Here is a 20,819-nt window from a genome sequence, read left to right as displayed (position 1 = left end):
GAAACACATTTTCTCAAATTGGCTAGAATGGCAAAGTAAATTGGAACACTGTAATGATCTGTGTGGGAACTGATTACATCAGCCAGAAAAGGTTACTCTGATTGGTCAGCATGCATGGTTTGATTCACTACCTAACTGCCTGTGTACTAACCCTTTGTCGAGCTCACCGAGTCCTGTACACACCCTAGAGAAATGTAATCTCTTTCAATACTAGTCAGTGCTTGGAGTATGTGACAGGTACAGTAATCCTTTGATACATTATAACATCCTGAGTGTGCTACATTACTGAAAGGGTTTGGAAGAGACAAAGAACTCTTATCTAAAGCAGCAGACTTAATTTTAAAATGCCATCCTGTTCTCCTAACTGCTGCCTTTTCCAAGCTGAGGTAAGAGATTAACAGCAAATTACCCTCAAGGTTTCCTTCATATTCTGATGTCATGTGTCTGAGATGGTGTGAGCTGATAATACTAACAGGAAAAGAAAGAACTGTCTAAATCCAGTTCATATTAGCACTCAATGGCTTCCTTCACTTAAAGTGTCGGGGGGAGGGGGCATAGAAAAGGAAGTTATTTACCATGTAGCTGATTAATTTGCTGCAGTTGAGTGTATTTTAAAGTTCTTTTTTAAAATGCAAAGTATGACTAATGTTTAAAATGTATGGGAGAGGGCAAGCATTGTCTGCTGTATTGAATAAACTTAATTGTGAGTGGAAGTTAGTTTTAAAATTTTTGAACGACAAGTATCTAGTAATGCTTCTGTATTTCTTGCATTAACTGAGTTACTTATTGTAATAACCATATTTATAATGAATAATGTAGTGTATGTTGCTTATTCAACTTTTTTTATTGTATAATCAGTGGTTCCTCTTTTTTTTGGCAGGTCATTAAAGTTTTTAGTGAAGATGGAACAAGCAAAGCAATTGAACTTCCTTCTGACATGACTGCCAGAGATGTCTGCCAGCTGTTGATATATAAATGCCATTGTGTTGATGACAACAGCTGGACCTTAATCGAACATCACCCACATCTAGGTCTAGGTAAGAGTGTCATATACTGCAAAATGAATTTAGGGAGCATCATTCATTTTTGTCATTAACCGTAGATTCATTTTGAGGGTGGGGGGCAGGGTAAAAAAAGTAAAATCTGTTACCAGTCATGGCTTCATAGATATTTTTCACATGAATGCAGTTACATATTTATATACTGCTAAGGGGAACAGTAGGAGTGAAACATGAAAAATGTTATTAAGGTCATAGGTACTGTATACACAAGTGAGTTCGGGCTGAAGTGATTGTTGAATACATTGTGACTTGCAAGTTGTGTATACTGTTCACAGCACATATTTATTTGTCTTTCTAATTTATTTTGAAATTAATTTTGAGAATCATTGTGTCTGAGCTGTCATTTTTTTTCAATTCTTAGTGGTGCAAGGTTCAGTGGTGTTTGCCGCCTTTACCTGGTAGTTGAGATGCTTACCTGGTAGCTGAGTTCAGAGCTCGATCACAAGTGGAGATCGACAGGCTGTGGGAACCAGTAATTCGTTATTTTAAGTTTCTTCTTAAATAGTAAAATAATACTCAGGAAGTAACAAAGGACATGGGAGGGAGGTAGCTTGAAAAATCTCATGCAGACTTTTCTGGCACTTGTGCAGCACCAGCAAAATACATTACCGACTACATGTATTTTTTAGTGACTCATTTTGATATTTTACACCAATAAACATGAAACATTTCTGCTCAGTGCTCTGACCATGCTACAGGAATTAACAAACTAAAAAAATATCAAATGTCTCCATTCTTGTCCATTAGTAAAATGTGTGTGGGAATCACCACATTAATTTGACAGTTACAATATCTGTGTTCATCACGACCCAATAAAAGCATTTCCAGGGGTGCACCCGTTGTGGTGCCACAAGCTGGTGACTTGTCATTTAGTGTTTTTCTTCGGTGGTAGTATTAAGGCTCTGGTGAAGAGCTTATGTGAAATCAATAAAAATTATGTATGATGTATCAAGTATATCGACGATGCAGCCCTTGGTATGAAGATCAAAGTGGTCCCATCTAGATGAGGAGCCCTCATTGGTGTAGGCATGCAGAATAGTTACTTCTAAAGTCTTGACAAACTTTACAGATCCTCCCAGTTTTTGGAGGGTTAAATGTTGCATGTTATTTTGGGATTATCTGGAAGCATTTGCATGTAATGTAAAAGGAAAGGTAAAAGAAAGAGAAAGGCAGGAAAAGATATGTAAAGCAAAACAGCAGTGAGAGAAAGGAAGAAAAATTGAAAGTATATCAGTATAAAACAATACGAAGAAGCTAGCAATCAGAAAGCAAATAAAGAAAAGAATAGTAAGATGAGTTATAATGGCAGCAAAGTGAGGCAATGGTAAATTTTATTCATTTGATCTGAATCTTACCACATACCAGTATCATTTGGCTCAGCACACTCACCTCAGTTGTTCAACAGCTCAGCTGAGAACAAATGGAATACCTTTAAGAACGTAGGAACATAAGGAATAGGAACAGGAGTAAGCCATATGGCTCCTCGAGCCTGCTCCGCTATTCAATAAGATCATGGCTGATCTGATCATGGGCTCAGCTCCACTTCCCCGCCTGCTCCTCATAACCCCTTATTCCCCTATCATTTAAGAAACTCTCTATTTTTGTCTTAAATTTATTCAATGTCCCAGCTTCCACAGCTCTCTGAGGCAGCGAATTTCACAGATTTACAACTCTGAGAAGAAATTCCTCCTCATCTAAGTTTTAAATGGGGGTCCCTTATTCTAAGATTATGCCCCCGAGTTCTAGTTTCCCCTATCAGTGGAAACATCCTCTCTGCATCCACCTTGTCAAGCCCCCTCATAATCTTATACATTTCGATAAGATCACTGCTCATTCTTCTGAATTCCACTGAGTAGACGCCCAACCTATTCAACCTTTCCTCATAAGTCAACCCCCTCATCCCCAGAATCAACCTAGTGAACCTTCTCTGAACTGCCTCCAAAGCAAGTATATCCTTTTGTAAATATGGAAACCAAAACTGCACGCAGTATTCCAGGTGTGGCCTCACCAAAACCTTGTATAGCTGTAGCAAGACTTCCCTGCTTTTATACTCCATCCCCTTTGTAATAAAGGCCAAGATACCATTGGCCTTCCTGATCACTTGCTGTACCTGCATACCATCCTTTTGTGTTTCATGCGCAAGTATCCCTAGGTCCCACTGTACTGTGGCACTTTGCAATCTTTCTCCATTCAAATAACAACTTGCTCTTTGATTTTATTTCTGCCAAAGTGCATGACACCTCACTTTCCAACATTGTACTCCATCTGCCAAATTTTTGCCCACTCACTTAGCCTGTCAATGTCCCTTTTGCAGATTTTTTGTGTCGTCCTCACACACTGCTTTTCCTCCCATCTTTATCGTCAGCAAACTTGGCTACATTACACTAAGTCCCTTCTTCCAAGTCACTAAGATAGATTGTAAATAGTTGGGGTCCCAGCACTGATCCCTGCGGCACCCCACTAGTTACTGGTTGTCAACCAGAGAATGAACCATTTATCCTGACTCTCTGTTCTCTGTTAGCCAATCCTCTATCCATGCTAATATATTACCCCCAACCCCGTGAACTTTTATCTTGTGCAGTAATCTTTTATGTGGGACCTTGTCAAATCCTTTCTGGAAGTCCAAATACACCACATCCCACTGGTTCCCCTTTATCCACCCTGTTCGTTACATCCTCAAAGAACTCCAGCAAATTTGTCAAACATGACTTCCCCTTCATAAATCCATGCTGACTCTGCCTGACCGAATTTTGCTTATCCAAATGTCCTGCTTACTGCTTCTTTAATAATGGATTCCAACATTTTCCCAACCACAGATGTTGGGCTAACTGGTCTATAGTTTCCTGCTTTTTGTCTGCCTCCTTCATTAAATAGGGGCTACATTTGCAGTTTTCCAATCTTCTGGGACCTCCCCAGAATCCAGGGAATTTTGGTAAATTACAACCAATGCTTCCAGAATCCCTGCCGCTAGGATGCAAGCCATCAGGTCCAGGGGATTTATCTGCTTTAGTCCATTATTTTACTGAGTACCACCTACTTTGTGATTGTGATGGTGTTAAGTTCCTCCCTCCCTATATCCCTTGATTATCCACTGTTGGTATATTGTTCGTGTCCTCTACCGTAAAGATTGATACAAAATATTTGTTCAGAGTTTCTGCCATCTCCATGATCCCGATTACTAATTTAAAGGCGTGCTATGGAGAATGCAGGATAGATACCTTTAATATGGTTCATTTGTGCTGAGCAGGTTATACTGGTTGTACTCAAAAGTGACAATTCATCAAAAACTCACCACGTGTGCACAACCTACGTCATATGCTGAATGGCACAAGGTCATGCACATGCACCTATCTAGGGTGCTACTTCAGTGCAGTGTTGCATTGTTGGAGGTGTCATCCTTTGGAGATGATGTTACAGGAATCCCAGTTGGGTATAAAAGAGAGGAGCAACAAGTCCTCCTGGTAGCTTGGCCAGCTTTCATCCTTCAACCAATATCATCTATGGATTCACTGTTATTTAGTTCATTTGTTGTTTGTGGTAGCTTGCTATGCATCAAGTTGCTACCAATGTTTGCCTACAAAACTACTTGAAAGATAATTCTATGCATGTGACCCACTTTAGGACATCTTTAGAACATGAAAGTTTCAATATAACTGCAAGTTCCTTCTTTGTGAATACTCAAAGCAGTTTGGTTATTTCAAAAACTCTCCTTTTCTCTTTCACTCGCTCAAGTATGGTGCGCATGCATAACCATATGCAATTCTTGCACAAAACATTCCGTGCATGTGTGATATATTTTTGATGAATTAAGTCACTTCTCTCTGGCATGTATAACCTGCTCAACACGATTCAAGCACATTAAGGCATGTTTTTATCCTCTATGCTCAGTAACATGCCTTCGACGATATTCAATTGTCCTCAAAAAATGCTTGTTGCACAATATCCCCCTCTCCCTAATCTAATTTGCTTCATTGCTAGAGGCTAAATTAAAAAGCAGAACCACAAAGGTGGTAATCTCCTGGATTGCTACCTGAGCCATGAGCAAATTTGCATAGGGTAAATAAGATCAGATCGATGAACAGGTGGCTCAAAGACTGGTGTGGGAGAAATGGGTTTTGGTTCATGGGGCACTGGCACCAGTACCGGGGTAAGAGGGAGCTGTTCCATTGGGACGGACTTCACTTGAACCATGCTGGGACGAGTGCCCTGGTGGAAAAACTAGGGCTGTAGAGAGGGCTTTGAACTAAATAGTGGGGGGGAAGGATTCAGGTGAGTGGAAATTTTAAAAGTCAAAGAGCAAGGAGAAGGCAATAAAGCAGGATAGCAGTAGGGAGAAATGATAACCAGAGTATGACAGGAAAGGACAGAATGTATAAAAATAAGTGTATCAGAAAGTGGGGTCAAAGCAGGGAAAAATGGTCAAAAAAACAAGATTAAAAGCGCTTTATCTGAGTGCACGCAGCATTCGTAACAAGATAGACGAGTTGATGACACACACAGATATAAATAGGTATGATCTGATAGCCATTACAGATACGTGGTTGCAAGGTGACAAAGGCTGGGAACTGAATATTCAGAGGTTTTTGACAATTCGGAAGGATAGACAGAAAGGAAAAGGAGGTGGGGTAGCTGTGTTAATAAAGGATGAGATCAGTGCGGTGAGAAATGATATTGGCTCAAAGATCAAGATGTAGAATCAGTTTAGGTGGAGATAATAAATAATAAGGGGAAGAAGTCACTGGTGGGCATAGTCTAGAGGCCCCCTAACAGTAGCTACACTGTTGGACAGAGTATAAATCAAGAAATAATGGAGGCTTGTAAGTAAGGAACGACAATAATGATGGGCGATTTTAATCTTCTTATTGATTGGACAAATCAAATTGGCCAAAGTAGCCTTGAGGAAGAGTTCAGGGAGCAAGCTCTCTTAGATATGGTATTGCGTAATGAGACAGGATTAATAAGTGATCTCCTAGTAAAGGATCCTCTAGGAAAGCGTGCTCATAGCATGGTTGAATTCAAATTCAGTTGGAGGGTGAGAAAGTTGGATCTCAAACCTGTGTCCTGATCTTAAATAAGAGATTACAAAGGTATGAAGGCAGAGTTGGCTAAAGTGAACTGGGAAAAAAGATGAAAGCGTAAGACGGTTGATAAGCAGTGGCATACATTTAAGGAGATCTTTCATAACTCAACAAGAATATATTCCAGTGAGAAGGAAAGACTTTGAGAAAGGAGAACCAACCGTGGTTAACTAACGAAGTAAAGTATTGTATCAAATTGAAACAATGGCATACAAAGTTGCCAAGATTAGTGGGAGGCCAGAGGATTGGGAAACTTTTAAATACCAGCGAAGGACGACTAAAAAAAAAATAAGAGTGAAGTTAGATTATGATAGTAAACTAGCAAGAAATTTTGGGCTCAATTTTCACCAGTGATTTGTGTTTTTTTTTTGAGCAGGCTGCTTTTTTTGGCCTAAGTTTTTTTTTAAAAAAACAGTTTCCCCAATCAATTTGCACCAGCGTAACTCGGTTACGATTTTTTTAGGTACGCTTTTTTTCAGCCAAAGCAGGTGAAACCTACCACACACGCCAATTCTGGCCATTTAGGCAAGTTTGGCCAACTGAGAGTTACTCCAGTTCTTCTTAGGCCAGCGTATATGGCCTCTGCAGAAAAAACACCCGGAAAGTTCAAGAAATAGGCACAGGTAAGTGCAGCAGATGCCCGGACAGCAGCAGCAGGAAAGTTGAGAGGGGGGGTGGAGGTAGGTGCGGGGACCGGGAGGGAGGAGGCCTTTCGGCCTGGATGGGAGTGGGTCGGGAGGCCACTCGGCCTGGAATAGGGGTGGGGGACCGGACCGGGATGCCATTTGGCTTGGGCTTAGGGGCGGGACCCGCAAGACATTCGGGGCTAGCGGAGCTGGCAAAGAATTCAGGGTGAAGGTGGGGAGCGGGACCAGCAAAGCACTCCGGGCGGGGAGCTGGAGCTGGACAGGCATCGGCAAGGAGCTCGGGGTGGGCTAGGGAAGCAGACCGGCAAACCCTTCGGCCAGGGCTGGGGGAGCGGGACTGGCACCGGCAAGGGACTCTGGGCGAGCTAGGGAAACAGACCGGCAAGCCCTTCAGCCAGGACGAGGAAGCTGGACCAGCACCAGCAAGGGGCTTGGGGTTGGCAAGGGAAGTAGACCGGCAAGCCCTTTGGTCAGGACTATGGGAGGGGTAATTGGACCGGCACCAGCAAGGGACTCGGGGTTGGGGGGGCAGCGGGACCGGCAAAGCACTCTGGCTGGGAGGGTGGGGAGAGGGGGTGGTGGGGGAGCAGGACTGGCACCGGCAAGGGACTTAGAGTGGGCGGGGGAAGCAGACCGGGAGGCCCTTCGGCCTGGAATCGGGGAGGGATCGGCAACGGCATTTGGGGGGGGGGGGGGAACTTTAATAATTCGAGGTAAGTTGCTGCAATATATTTTAATGTGTTTTTAAGTTGATGCAATGTGTTTTAATGTGTTACGAGCTGGCTATATGTATCACTTTCCAGCCTCAACACTCATTGTGTCTCTGGTTACCGTGGCAACCCGATCTTTTTGGTACAGATCAAGGCTCCATCCTGAAGGACAGGCTAAGCTGCACCAAAATGAAGAAATCGAACGGGGAAACTTAGAACATTTTTTTTGCCGTACTTGGGCCCCAAAGAAATGGCTTTGGGGAAAATTGAGCCCATAAAAACAGATAGTAAGAGCTTCTACAGGTATATAGAAAGAAAGAGAGTAGCTAAAGTAAATGTTCATCCCTTAGCGGATGAGACTGGGGAATTAATAATGGGAAACAGGGAAATGGCCGATGCTTTGAACAAAAATTTTGTATCGGTCTTCATGGTAGAAGACACTAAAAATGTCCCAATCATGGATAATCAAGGGGATATAGGGAGGGAGGAACTTAAAGCAATCACTATCACTGAAGAAGTAGAACTCTGTAAAATCCCCGGACCTGATGGCTTGCATCCTAGAGTCTTAAAAGAAGTGGTTGCAGAGATAGTGGATGCATTGGTTGTAATTATCAAAATTCCTTGATTCTGGTGAGGTCCCAGCGGATTGGAAAACCACAAATGTAATGCCCTTTAAAAAAGCAGGTGACAGAAAGCAGGAAACTATAGACCAGTTAGCCTAACATCTGTTGTTGGGAAAATGCTGGAGTCCATTATTAAGGAAGCAGTAGCAGGACATTTGGAAAAGCATAATACAGTCAAGCAGAGTCAGCATGGTTTTATGAAAGGGAAATCATGTTTGACAAATTTACCGGAGTTCTTTGAGGATATAACGAGCAGGGTGGATAAAGGGGAACCAGTTTTAGGGATGGAGCCTTGATCTGCACCAAAAAGATCGGGCTGCCACGGTAACCAGGGACACGATGTGAGCTGAGGCTGCAAATTAAAACATACAGCCAGCTCCCAACACATTTAAAATAATTGAAAAACAGATGATAGCAACTTACCTCCAACTCAACCCGAAGGGCCTGCTGGTCCGATCCCCATACACTCACGCACGCTCTGTGAACTGGGGACCGAGAATGGGACCGGACCGGCAACCCCTTCGGGCGGGGTTGGAGGTAAGTTGCTGCTATATATTTTTTAATTTTTTGTGTGTCCGGCCATCTGCTGTGCTGATTTCCTTAACTCTCCGGAAGGTTTTTCTGGAGAGGCCACATACGCTGGTCTAAGCAGAACTGGAGTAACTCCCGAAATGGCCAGAATTGGCGTAGGTGGCTGGTTACGCTCCCTTTGGCTGAAAAAAATAGGAACTAACTGAGTTACAATGCTGCAAATTGATTGGGGAAACTGGTTTTTCAACTTAGGCCAAAAAGAGCAGCCTGCTCTTAAAAAAAAAAAAACGGCACAAATCACTGGGGAAAATGTATTAGCATGGATAGCGGTTTGGCTAACTAACAGTCGGGATAAATGGGTACGAGTGAGGTGCCACAGGGATTGGTGCTGGGGCCTCAACCATTTACAATCTATATTAATGACTTGGATGAAGGGACCGTGTAATGTAGCTGATACAAAGATGGGTGGGAAAGCAAGTTATGAGGAGGACACAAAAATCTGCAAAGGGATATAGACAGGCTAAGTGAGTGGGGAAACATTTGGCAGATGGTGTAAGATTATCCACTTTGGCAGGAAAAATAAAAAAGCAAATCATTATTTAAATGGAGAGAAATTATAAAATGCTGCAGTACAGAGGGACTCGGGGGTCCTTGTGCATGAAACAGAAAAAGTTGGTATGCAGGTACAGCAAGTAATCAGGAAGGCAAATGGAATGTTAGCCTTTATTGCAAAGGGGATGGAGTATTAAAGCAGAGAAGTCCTGCTACAACTGTACAGGGTATTGGTGAGGCCACAAATAGAAACATAGAAAATAGGTGCAGGAGTAGGCCATTCAATAAGATCATGGCTGATCATTCCCTCAGTACCCCTTTCCTGCTTTCTCTCCATACCCCTTGATCCCCTTAGTCGTAAGGGCCATATCTAACTCCCTCCTTGAATATATCCAATGGACTGGCATCAACAATTCTCTGTGGCAGGGAATTCCACAGGTTAACAACTCTGAGTGAAAAAGTTTCTCCTCATCTCAGTCCTAAATGGCCTACCCCTTATCCTAAGACTATGGGCCCAAGTTTCCACAGGATAAAAAACAGGTGCCCCTCTGAGCTGGGTGCCCGTTTTTTGCGCCTAAAACAGCGCCAGAAAAAAAACGTGCTTTTCTCAAGCGCTCTGCAGCTCCTTGTCTGTTTAGCGCGGCGCCCAGGGGGGCGGAGCCTACACTCGCGCCGATTTTGTAAGTGGAAGGGGGCGGGTACTATTTAAATTAGTTGTTTTCCTGCCGGCAACGCTGCGCGTGCACGTTGGAGCGTTCGCGCATGCTCAGTGTGAAAAAAAACATTGGCACTTGGCCATTTTTGTAGTTCTTTGTAGCTGTTTAATTTTTGAACATTTTTTAATAAAACCACATTGCCATCAGCACTGAGGCTTTCCTTCTCACTGTCTTCTTCCCCTCCCTCCCCTGCGCGGCAACAAGCCGCTGTCTCCTTCCCCTCCCTCCCCTCTGCAGCAACAAGCCGCTGTCTCCTTCCCCTCCCTCCCCTCCCTCCACGGCAACAAGCCGCTGTCTCCCTCCCCTGCGCGGCAACAAGCCGCTGTCTCCTTCCCCTCCCTCCCCTGCGCGGCAACAAGCCGCTGTCTCCTTCTCCTCCCTCCCCTGCGCGGCAACAAGCCGCTGTCTCCTTCCCCTCCCTCCCCTGCGCGGCAACAAGCCGCTGTCTCCTTCCCCTCCCTCCCCTCTGCAGCAACAAGCCGCTGTCTCCTTCCCCTCCCTCCCCTGCGCGGCAACAAGCCGCTGTCTCCTTCCCCTCCCTCCCCTGCGCGGCAACAAGCCGCTGTCTCCTTCCCCTCCCTCCCCTGCGCGGCAACAAGCCGCTGTCTCCTTCCCCTCCCTCCCCTGCGCGGCAACAAGCCGCTGTCTCCTTCCCCTCCCTCCCCTGCGCGGCAACAAGCCGCTGTCTCCTTCCCCTCCCTCCCCTGCGCGGCAACAAGCCGCTGTCTCCTTCCCCTCCCTCCCCTGCGCGGCAACAAGCCGCTGTCTCCTTCCCCTCCCTCCCCTGCGCGGCAACAAGCCGCTGTCTCCTTCCCCTCCCTCCCCTGCGCGGCAACAAGCCGCTGTCTCCTTCCCCTCCCTCCCCTGCGCGGCAACAAGCCGCTGTCTACTTCCCCTCCCTCCCCTGCGCGGCAACAAGCCGCTGTCTACTTCCCCTCCCTCCCCTGCGCGGCAACAAACGGCGGTTTCCTTCGAACGATGGCTGAAGCACTTTCACACAGGTAGAAAGATGGTTTATTTAATCTTTTCTTTGCTTATAAATGTTTATTCAGGTTGGATTTATTTGTATAATATTTGTAGAAGTATAAATAAGGATTGATTGTAGAATTTAATGACTTCCCTTCCCTTCCCCTCCCCCCCCCCCCCCCCCCCCCCACCTCGTTCTGGACGCCTAATTTGTAACCTGTGCCTGATTTTTTAATGTGTAGAACAGGTTTTTTCAGTTCTACAAAAATCTTCACTTGCTCCATTCTACTTTAGTTTGGAGTACGTTTTCACTGTGGAAACTTTTAAATCAGGCGTCAGTGGCCGGAAGAAAAAATTCTGTTCTAAAGTAGAACTGTTCTACCTGACTCGAACTGCAGAAAAAAAAATGTGGAGAATTGCGATTTCTAAGATAGTCCATTCTCCACCAGTTGCTCCTAAAAATCAGGTGCAAATCATGTGGAAACTTGGGCCCTATGTCCCCTGGTTCTGGACTTCCCCAACATCGGAAACATTCTACCTACATCTAACCTGTCCCGTCCCGTCAGAATCTTGGATGTTTCTATGAGATCCCCTCATCCTTCTAAACTCCAATCTATAAAGACCCAGTTGATCCAGTCTCTCATATGTCAGTCCAGCCATCCCGGGAATCAGTCTGATGAACCTTCGCTGCACTCCTTCAATAGCAAGAACATCTCTCCTCAGATTCGGAGACCAAAACTGAAGACAATATTCCAGGTGAGGCCTCACCAACGCCCTGTACAACTGAAGTAAGACCTCCCTGCTCCTGTACTCACATCCCCTAGCTATGAAAGCCAACGTACCATTTGCCGCCTTCACCGCCTGCTGTACCTGTATGACAACTTTCAATGACTGATGAACCATGACACCCGGGTCTCGTTGCACCTCCCCTTTTCCTAATCTGCCATTCAGATAATCTGTCTTCACGTTTTTGCCCCCAAAGTTGATAACCTCACATTTATCCACATTATACTGCATCTGCCATGCATTTGCCCACTCACCTAACCTGTCTGTCACCCTTCAGCCTCTTGGCGTCCCCCTCACAGCTCACACCACCACCCAGTTTAGTGTCATCTGCAAACTTGGAAATATTACACTCAATTCCTTCATCTACATCATTGATGTATATTGTAAAGAGCTGGGGTCCCAGCACTGAGCACTGCGGCACTCCATTAGTCACTGCCTGCCATTCTGAAAAGGACCAGTTTATCCCGACACTCTGCTTCCTGTCTGCCAATCAGTTCTCTATCCACGTCTGTATATTACCCCTAATACCATATGCTTTGATTTTGCACACCAATCTCTTGTGTGGAACCTTGTCAAAAGCCTTTTGAAAGTCCAAATACACCACATCCACTGGTTCTCCCTTGTTCACTCTACTAGTTACATCCTCAAAAAATTCCAGAAGATTTGTCAAGCATGATTTCCCCATCTTAAATCCATGCTGACTTGGACCGATCCTGTCACTGCTTTCCAAATGCGCTGCTATTTCCTCAATAATTGATTCCAACATTTTCCCCACTACTGATGTCAGGCTATAACCGGTCTATAATTAACTGCTCTCTCCTTCCCTTTTTAAAAAGTGTTACATTAGCTACCCTCCAATCCATAGGAACTGATCCAGAGTCGATAGACTGTTGGAAAATGATCACCAATGCATCCACTATTTCTCGGGCCACTTCCTTAAGTACTCTGGGATGCAGACTATCAGGCCCTGGGGATTTATTGGCCTTCAATCCCATCAATTTCCCTAACACAATTTCCTGCCCAATAAGGATATCCTTCAGTTCCTCCTTCTCACTAGACCCTTGGTCTCCTAGTACTTCTGGAAGGTTATTTGTGTTTTCCTTTGTGAAGACCGAACCAAAGTATTCAATTGGTCTGCCATATCTTTGTTCCCCATCATAAATTCACCTGAATCCGACTGCAAGGGACCTACGTTTGTCTTCACTAATCTTTTTCTCTTCACATATCTATAGAAGCTTTTGCAATCAGTTTTTATGTTCCCAGCAAGCTGCTTCTTGTACTCTATTTTCCCCCTCTTGATTAAACCCTTTGTTCTCCTCTGCTGAATTCTAAATTTCTCCCAGTCCTCCGGTTTGCTGCTTTTTCTGGCCAATTTATATGCTTCTTCCTTGAATTTAACACTATTCTTAATTTCCCTTGTTAGCCATGGTTGAGCCACCTTCCCCGTTTTATTTTTACTCCAGACAGGGATGTACAATTGCTGAAGTTCATTCATGTGATCTTTAAATGTTTGCCATTGCCTCTCCACCGTCAACCCTTTAAGTATCATTTGCCAGTCTATTCTAGCCAATCTATTGTACACCTAGAGTACTGCGTACAGATTTGGGCTCCTTATTTAAGGAGGGATATACTTGCATTGGGAGTTGAGAGAAGGTTCACGAGGTTGATTCCTGAGATGAAGGGGTTGACTTACGAAGAAAGGTTGAGTAGGTTGCAACATATAAGATACTGAGGCGGCTCGACAAGATAGATGCAGAGAGGCTTCATGGGGGAATCGAGAACTCGGGGGCATAGTTTCAGAATAAAGGGTCGCCCAGTTAAAACTGAGATGAGGAGGAATTTCTTCTGAGGGTTGTAAATCTGTAGAATTCTCTGCCCCAGAGAGCTGTGGAGGCTGGGTCATTGAATATATTTAAGGTGGAGATAGACAGATTTTTGAGCGGTAAGGGAATGAAGGATTATGGGGAGCGGCAGGGAATTGGAGCTGAGCCCAACATCAGATCAGTCGTGATCTTATTGAATGGCGGAGCAGGCTCGAGGGGCCAAAAGGACTACTTCTGCTATTTCCTATGTTATGTTAAGCTAATCGCTCAATCCTTCGAAATTGGCTTTTTAAAATTTATATGTACCAAACTATTGGTCCGCTCACTCATTATTTCCTAATATCATTTGAAGAAGCTGAATAAATTCAGATTGACTGTGATACAAAATATGTGCTTATTCCCAACATGAATAGAGAAGCTATATATATGATTCCAATATAGAATACTGTGGGATAACATGAACAAATGTCAAAAACCTCAAATGTGCTGTATGTGGATAAATTAGTGTTATACCTATTTACAGTGGCATTAAATTTCCATGATTCCTTTTGTCATATTCAATTGAGAAATTCACCACACAAATTCTCCAATCATTTTCACAGAAAGATGTTTGGAAGACCATGAACTGGTAGTGCAAGTACAATCCACATGGATTACGGGAAATGAAAGCAAATTTTTATTCAGAAAAAACTACGCCAAATATGAATTTTTTAAACATCAAGTGGTAAGTACCTATGCACCTTGTAACTAATAATTAAAATGGCTTAACCACATTTTTAAATCATTTACACCTTAATTATTCATATCTTAATGATTTAGTATATGTTTTTAAACAGACTTGTATAATAGATTATGTTTGTTCTAACATTCGGCAAACATCTTTTTTATGCAAAGTTGTGGATCTATTCTAGGGAAGATGTCAGCACAAGTAGTAAATCTGTAATGACTTGATTTGTTCTGTTGTATTTAATTTCTGAATTTAAACCAATTCAGACTTTTGGATTTATTAAAATTACACTTGCAGTTTTGAATCTTGTAGCTTAAAGCAGGCTTACAATCGTTGTGCTTTAGGTGTTTGGTCACTGGAGGCTTGCTGTAGTCCTCTTCTCAGAATTGGAAAAGATCTGAATCTTGAGGTTTACAAATGTGACATGAACCAGATTACCTGTCTTCCTACTTCTACCATTATATTGTAGCTTAAAGTGGAATGAGGGTTTCTGCAGCAAATGGGCGAAGGCAGGGACAAGGACAGGCGACGGTACGGTAGTGGAAATAAGTGGTCTTTATAATGGAGAGGATTTGAGGTTGGAAATTCAGCTCTGGATCAAATAGGATGTTGTGGTTGCGAACAATCTGGTTCAGCCTGAGACACTGGCCAGAGAGGATAGATTCGATGGTGACAGAACGGATTTTGTGTCAGGGGCCGTAGACAATGGCTTTTGCGCTTCCCACTGGAGGAAATTTAGGCTCATGGACAGCGAGCTTGGAACACGGCACGAAGGGTGGGGGATTGCTGGGAGAAAGATGTGATAAGGGCACGAGCATAGGAGAGCCTCAGGAGAAACTTGGCTTGGTGGCCAAGGGGAAGGGAGGGATGTGGCAAAGGCAGCTGAACAGATGCTCTCAAACTCAGTGCCTAAAGTCCATAAGCTCCTTGTTGGTGAGGGTGGAGGGGGCAGGTGAGAGGCCATAGCAGTTTGGGGTGGGCAGGGGTTAGCAAGATTAGCCCCGAGCAGGTGTACAGGGTGGTAAGGTTAGTGAGTCAAGCCTGGGATGGTGGCAGGACAGTCGAAAGGTTGAGAAATAGTGACTGGTTGGTGTAGGATTGGACTGAGTGGGGCCAAAGAACCTGAGAGGAGAAATGAAAGGAGACATGACAGGAGAGAAAGGTCCAAGAGGGTGAAAGAAAATTGGAGATAAAAGTAATGGATTTGGGCCAGAGTGGTTTCCAAAATGCGCACGCGAATGGACACGGAAGCTCAGGTTATGGAAGTCCACAGCGATGAGTCGTGGCCTCTGATTAGTAGTGCACACCAATGGATCCCGTATGCCTTGCACTAGTTAGTTTGCTGCACACCTTCATTCCCCTGCTCATCCATTGCTTGAAGTTGCTTATTAGTTCAGTAAACAATGTTCATGCTGATATTGTACAGCATCCAGCAGACTGCAATCATTTTACACGTATGGGACATATAACCATTTTAATGCTGTTCCAAATCTATGCTGAATCAATCCCTATGTGCCTTGTAACTGACTGTTCAGATATAGTATTATGCGAAAGTGTCATCCGTCATAGTTGAAGTGCCGAGCAAATTTCTCCAAGGAGAACGGGCCTAGAAATTGGTTATGGTCCAAAAATGGGCGGTGTCATAGCCCAGTACGATGCAGCTGTGCCGGCTTAAACTGGTCTAAGTAACACGATTATAGTGCTGATCTCAGCGCTACAACTGCTGCTCATTGGCTTACCACTCAACAGATGGGCCAATATTGGGTACAGTCTAATTCCCACTCGTGTTTGACCAAGGCTTTATTCAGTACTTGAAGGGGAGTTGCACTGATGCAACAGCATCTCATTGTCATTTCTCTTGGGGCTCACTTGGAAGCAGACACTACGACAAAGAAATGGTTGAGCCTCAGCACAGGAAGAGAGCAAGACGATTCTCAGGTGCGGCTATGGAGGCACTGGTGGTGGCCGTGGCGAGGAGAAGGGCTGGGCTGTCCTTTTCCCACAAGCAGGCAAGAAACCATCGGCATATACGTCCAGAAGGCTGTGGTGGGAGAGATCCAAATATGTGACGGCCACCAGTGTGGTCCCCAGGTCTACCATACAATGCCCGCAAGAGGTTCAAGACCTCGCACGGCAGGTAAAGGTGAATGAAGGCTTTAGCAAATGCCATATCTCACCGTCTCCATCACAAGCTCCCCACACTGCTCAATGCACCCACACCTCCAGCACTTACCTACACAATCTCTACCTATCACCAGTCATACCTCACAATCAAAGCTTCACTTCACTTCAGCCTTACTACTGCTGCAACACTCAAACCTACATCTTGCAGCTTGCACACATTGACAGCTATTCAACTATGGCAGGCACATCACCCAAACACATTGCACCATACTCACTCATGCAATTCCCTTTCTCTTACAGGCCAACGTGGCGCATAATCAGTTAGTCAGGAGGGGCGCAAGCTGTCATACAGGACCTGAACCAACTGGAGGAGCGAGTGCTGGACATCATTGGACGGGAAGTCATGGAGGCCATGGCAACAGGCGAGGTTGAAGCCCTTGGGGACAACAGCAGTATGCTCATTCCTAATCCTCCTCCTCGCACCCCACTTCCCCCTCATCCCACAATCTCTTCTCCCTTACAAGTTGCTGATGCTATATGCATACATATCTTGTCTGCAAAGAGACGCTCGGTCACTCAACCAAGAAACACCAGAACTGGTGTTCAGGAATGATCAGGAGATCCAAGAGCTAATAGATCGCAAGCACAGGGCATTTCTGAGCCTTAAACAACTCAACTCAGAAGCAGCAAAGCAGCATTACAGACGGCTCAAGACTGAGGTCCAACAAAAAACCGGGACCTAAACAACAGGTGGTGGATGGAGAAAGCACAGGAGATACAGCAGCTGGCCGACAGCCATGATGTGCGAGAATTCTTCATCGCAGTCAAGGCCACCTACGGTCCAAATACCCAAGGACCCACCCCACTGCTGACCAAGAATGGGGAAACACTCATCAAGGACATTGAGGCAGTCAGGGCCCGCTGGAAGGAGCACTTCAAAGATCTCCTCTATCGAGACTCTGCCTTTGACTCTAGTGTTCTCTACTCCATCCCGCAGCATGCTAGCCGCCACCACCTCCGTAAAACCCCAACACTGCACGAGGTAGAAAAAGCCTTAAGACAGCTTAAGAACAACAAGGCTATGGGAGCGGATGGAATCCCTGCTGAGGCACTGAAGTATTCCGGAGAGGCACTGTTGGCGCGAATACATGGCCTCCCCTCTCTCATCTGGAGGGAGGAGAGCATGCCGAGAGATCTCAGATGCAGTGATCGTGACCATCTTTAAAAAAGGGGACAAGTCCGACTGCGCCAACTACAGAGGAATCTCCCTGCTATTAGCCACTGAGAAAGTCGTTGCTAGAGTCCTCCTCAACCGTCTTCTCCCTGTGGCCGAGGAGCTACTCCTGGAAGTCGCAGTGCGGATTTCATCCCCTACGGGGCACAATGGACATGATTTTTGCAGCGCGACAGCTGCAGGAAAAATGCAGAGAACAGCACCAGCCCTTTATACATGGCCTTCTTTGACCTTACAAAAAGGCCTTTGACACTCAACCGCGAGGGTCTATGGAGCGTCCTCCTCAGTTTCGGATGCCCCCAAAGGTTTGTCACCATCATCCGCCTGCTCCACGACGACATGCAGGCCGTGATACTTACCAACGGTTCCATCACTGACCCAATCCACGTGCGGACCGGGGTCAAACAGGACTGCATCATCGCCCCAACCCTCTTAATCTTCCTTGCTGCCATGCTCCACCTCACAGCCAACAAGCTCCCCGTTGGAGTGCAACGAAACTACAGAACCAGTGGGAACCTGTTCAACCTTTGCCATCTCCCTATCCGGTTCAAGACCACCCCAACCTCGGTCGTCGAGCTTATAGTACGCGGACGACGCCTGCGTCTGCGCACACAGAGGCTGAACTCCAGGACATTGTCCAAGTATTTACTTCGACAATGAAAGCATGGGCCTTCCGCTAAACATCCGTAAGACAAAGGTCCTCCACCAGCCTGTCCTCGCCGCACAGCACTGCCTCCCAGTCATCAAGATCCACGGCGCGATGCTGGACAACGTGGACCATTTCCCATACCTCAGGAGTTTCTTATCAACAAGAGCAGACATTGACGACGAGATTTAACACTGCTGCCAATGCAGCCTTTGGCCGGCGGAGGAAAAGTGTGTCTGAAGACCAGGCCCTCAAAACTGCCACCAAGCTCATGGTCTACAGGGCTGCAGTAATACCCGCCGTCCTGCATGGCTCAGAGACATGGACCATGTACAGTAGATACCAAGTCGCTGGAGAAATGCCACAAACGGTGCCTCCGCAAGATCCGACAAATCCCCTGGGAGGACAGACGCACCAACATTAGTGACCCCGACCAGGCCAACATCCCCAGCATTGAAGAACTGACCACACTTGATCAGCTCCGCTGGGCAGGCCACATTGTTCGCATGCCAAGACACGAGACTCCCAAAGCAAGCGCTCTACTCTGAACTCCTTCATGGCAAACGAGCCAAAGGTGGGCAGAGGAAACCTTACAGGGACACCCTCAAAGCATCCCTGAAAAAGTGCAACATCCCCACTGACACCTGGGAGTCCCTGGCTAAAGATCGCCCTCAGTGGAGGAAGTGCATCCGGGAGGGCGCTGAGCACCTCTAGTCTTATCACCGAGAACATACAGAAATCAAGCGCAGGCAGCGGAAAGAGCGTGTCGCAAACCTGTCCCACCCATCCTTTCCCCCTGTCCCACCTGTGACACGGCCTGTGGTTCTCGTGTTGGACTGTTCAGCCACCGAAGTACTCGCTTTGAGTGGAAGCAAGTCTTCCTCGATTCTGAGGGACTGCCTATGCTGATGACATACCTTGCTTTCCCTGACCTGCTACCTCACCATAAGAACTCGTCGATGCAGAGGGCAACGGCTGACTGCAGTGCGAGCAGGTACAGCAGGAGCGGCAAGAGGTCGTCGAGGGATGTGATCGAGGCCCAGGAAAGGCAAGAGTTCGGGGTCCAGAAGAGGCGAGGGGTCAGGGGCAGCACGGGCCAGTCCACACTGCGATATGAGTGCGCACTAAGTCCATGCAGCAGAACAGGTCTCCAGTTGTCTTGGTTAATCCTTGCCACTGGACCAAGACCTAGCTCTGTCAAGCCCGTGTGGTGGCTGGGATGCAACGGCCACCACATGTTTTTTTTTAAAAATCCATGCACCGGCATCGTTCACCCTTCAAGATGTAGTTTGGAACCTGGAATATCATTGAAACACCTGTGAACTCATCCCTTTTTGCCGTGGAAGCAAGTCATCCTCGTTTTGAGGGACTGCCTATGATGATGACCTCCCCATAACCCGACTCTTGTTCCTTTCTGGATTCAGATAATCGAGAATGACAGGCCCAGCCTGTCCCGAGGCGATGGAAGAGAGCGAGGGGGGAGAAGGAGACAGAACAACACTGCATCCGTCACTCGCAGACACCAGCTCAAAAGCTGACACTGTGAATAATTTAGAGGGTAATGTCGAAGCGGGATCTGCACAGATTGAGGCACTTGGCACGAGTCAGGGGGAAAAGGTACCTCGGGCCAGCTCCCCAGAGGGCGAGATAGTGTGCGAGTTCTGCTTCGCAGCACTCTAATGAGGACCTCGATGGGGCAGCCTTCAGAAGAAGGGCGATGGACATGCACACCGAATTGCTAGTTCCAATCGCAAACCTGCCATATAGCCTCTTGGCAATGTCAATGAGCATGGAGGAGTCTGCCTCCAACATTGGCCGGAGCTTTGCGCAGAGCTTCAAGCCCATGATTTCCAGGCTGGAAATGATGGAAAACTCATGGAGAGACCATGGCTAACCGGACATGATTCTGCGTGTGATGGGCAATGTCGTGACTGATATTGCAGCACAGGTGGAAGTGACCCAACATCTTAGTGCTGCAGCAGTATCGCAGACCTCTGTCCTACAGTCTCGGCTTGCTGCCACGCAGGCTCAGACTGCTGCAATCGTGGCTAGGTTTACCATTGTCGACCGGGGCTTGCAGGGTGTTGCAGCAGGCCTGCAATCTCTCCTCCATCAGATTGCTCAGAATGCTGAGGTGCAGCCCGGGGGAGTGGCAGTGGGTCAGTGGACCCAGGTCCCTGCTTTCCTCAGGGTAATAGCATTTATGCTCCCACACTACCACTCTGCCCCTGCTGCTGCCCATCAGCCAGCCAGTCCAGACTGCTGCTGCCAATGCTAAGGTGGTGCAGTCTATGGCTGGGCCTTCCTGGTCCAGAGCTGCCCAAGGGTGTCCTGCAACGCCATATGAAGTCTCCCTCATGGAGACTGGGCAGCTTTCCACCAACCATGCTGCAGCCATTGGGGGAGCACTGGATCAGGGAAGGGCACCCGAATGACAGGCACGAAGGGATTACATTCAATAATTTTGTTTGGAATCTTTGTTTTGTGGTTGCTCTCATTTCAGCTTTGTGCCCAAGAGGATGTTGTGATATTTTGTGACAGAGGGATAGTATGGTGGGAGTGTGGTGAGCAATGGGGATCTGGGATGTCCAGAGA

The 20,819-nt window shown here is 46.2% G+C and overlaps 1 protein-coding gene across 7 annotated transcripts in view; it reads left to right on the top strand.

The window, feature by feature from the left end:
- The window catches only part of LOC139264544 (growth factor receptor-bound protein 10-like), a 318,358-nt gene that overhangs the window by 226,243 nt on the left and 71,296 nt on the right, over positions 1-20,819 (top strand). For all 7 annotated transcript variants that reach the window (XM_070881164.1, XM_070881168.1, XM_070881167.1 and 4 more), the window contains 2 exons: positions 881-1,037; positions 14,096-14,217. In XM_070881164.1, the coding sequence (XP_070737265.1) occupies positions 881-1,037; positions 14,096-14,217 (279 nt within the window). The remainder of the gene's footprint in view (positions 1-880; positions 1,038-14,095; positions 14,218-20,819) is intronic.

Source organism: Pristiophorus japonicus, chromosome 5, assembly GCF_044704955.1.
Source record: "Pristiophorus japonicus isolate sPriJap1 chromosome 5, sPriJap1.hap1, whole genome shotgun sequence".
Classification (NCBI taxonomy): domain Eukaryota; kingdom Metazoa; phylum Chordata; class Chondrichthyes; family Pristiophoridae; genus Pristiophorus; species Pristiophorus japonicus.
Note: the sequence above shows the minus strand (reverse complement) of the source record. Positions and strands in the feature narration are given on the sequence as shown.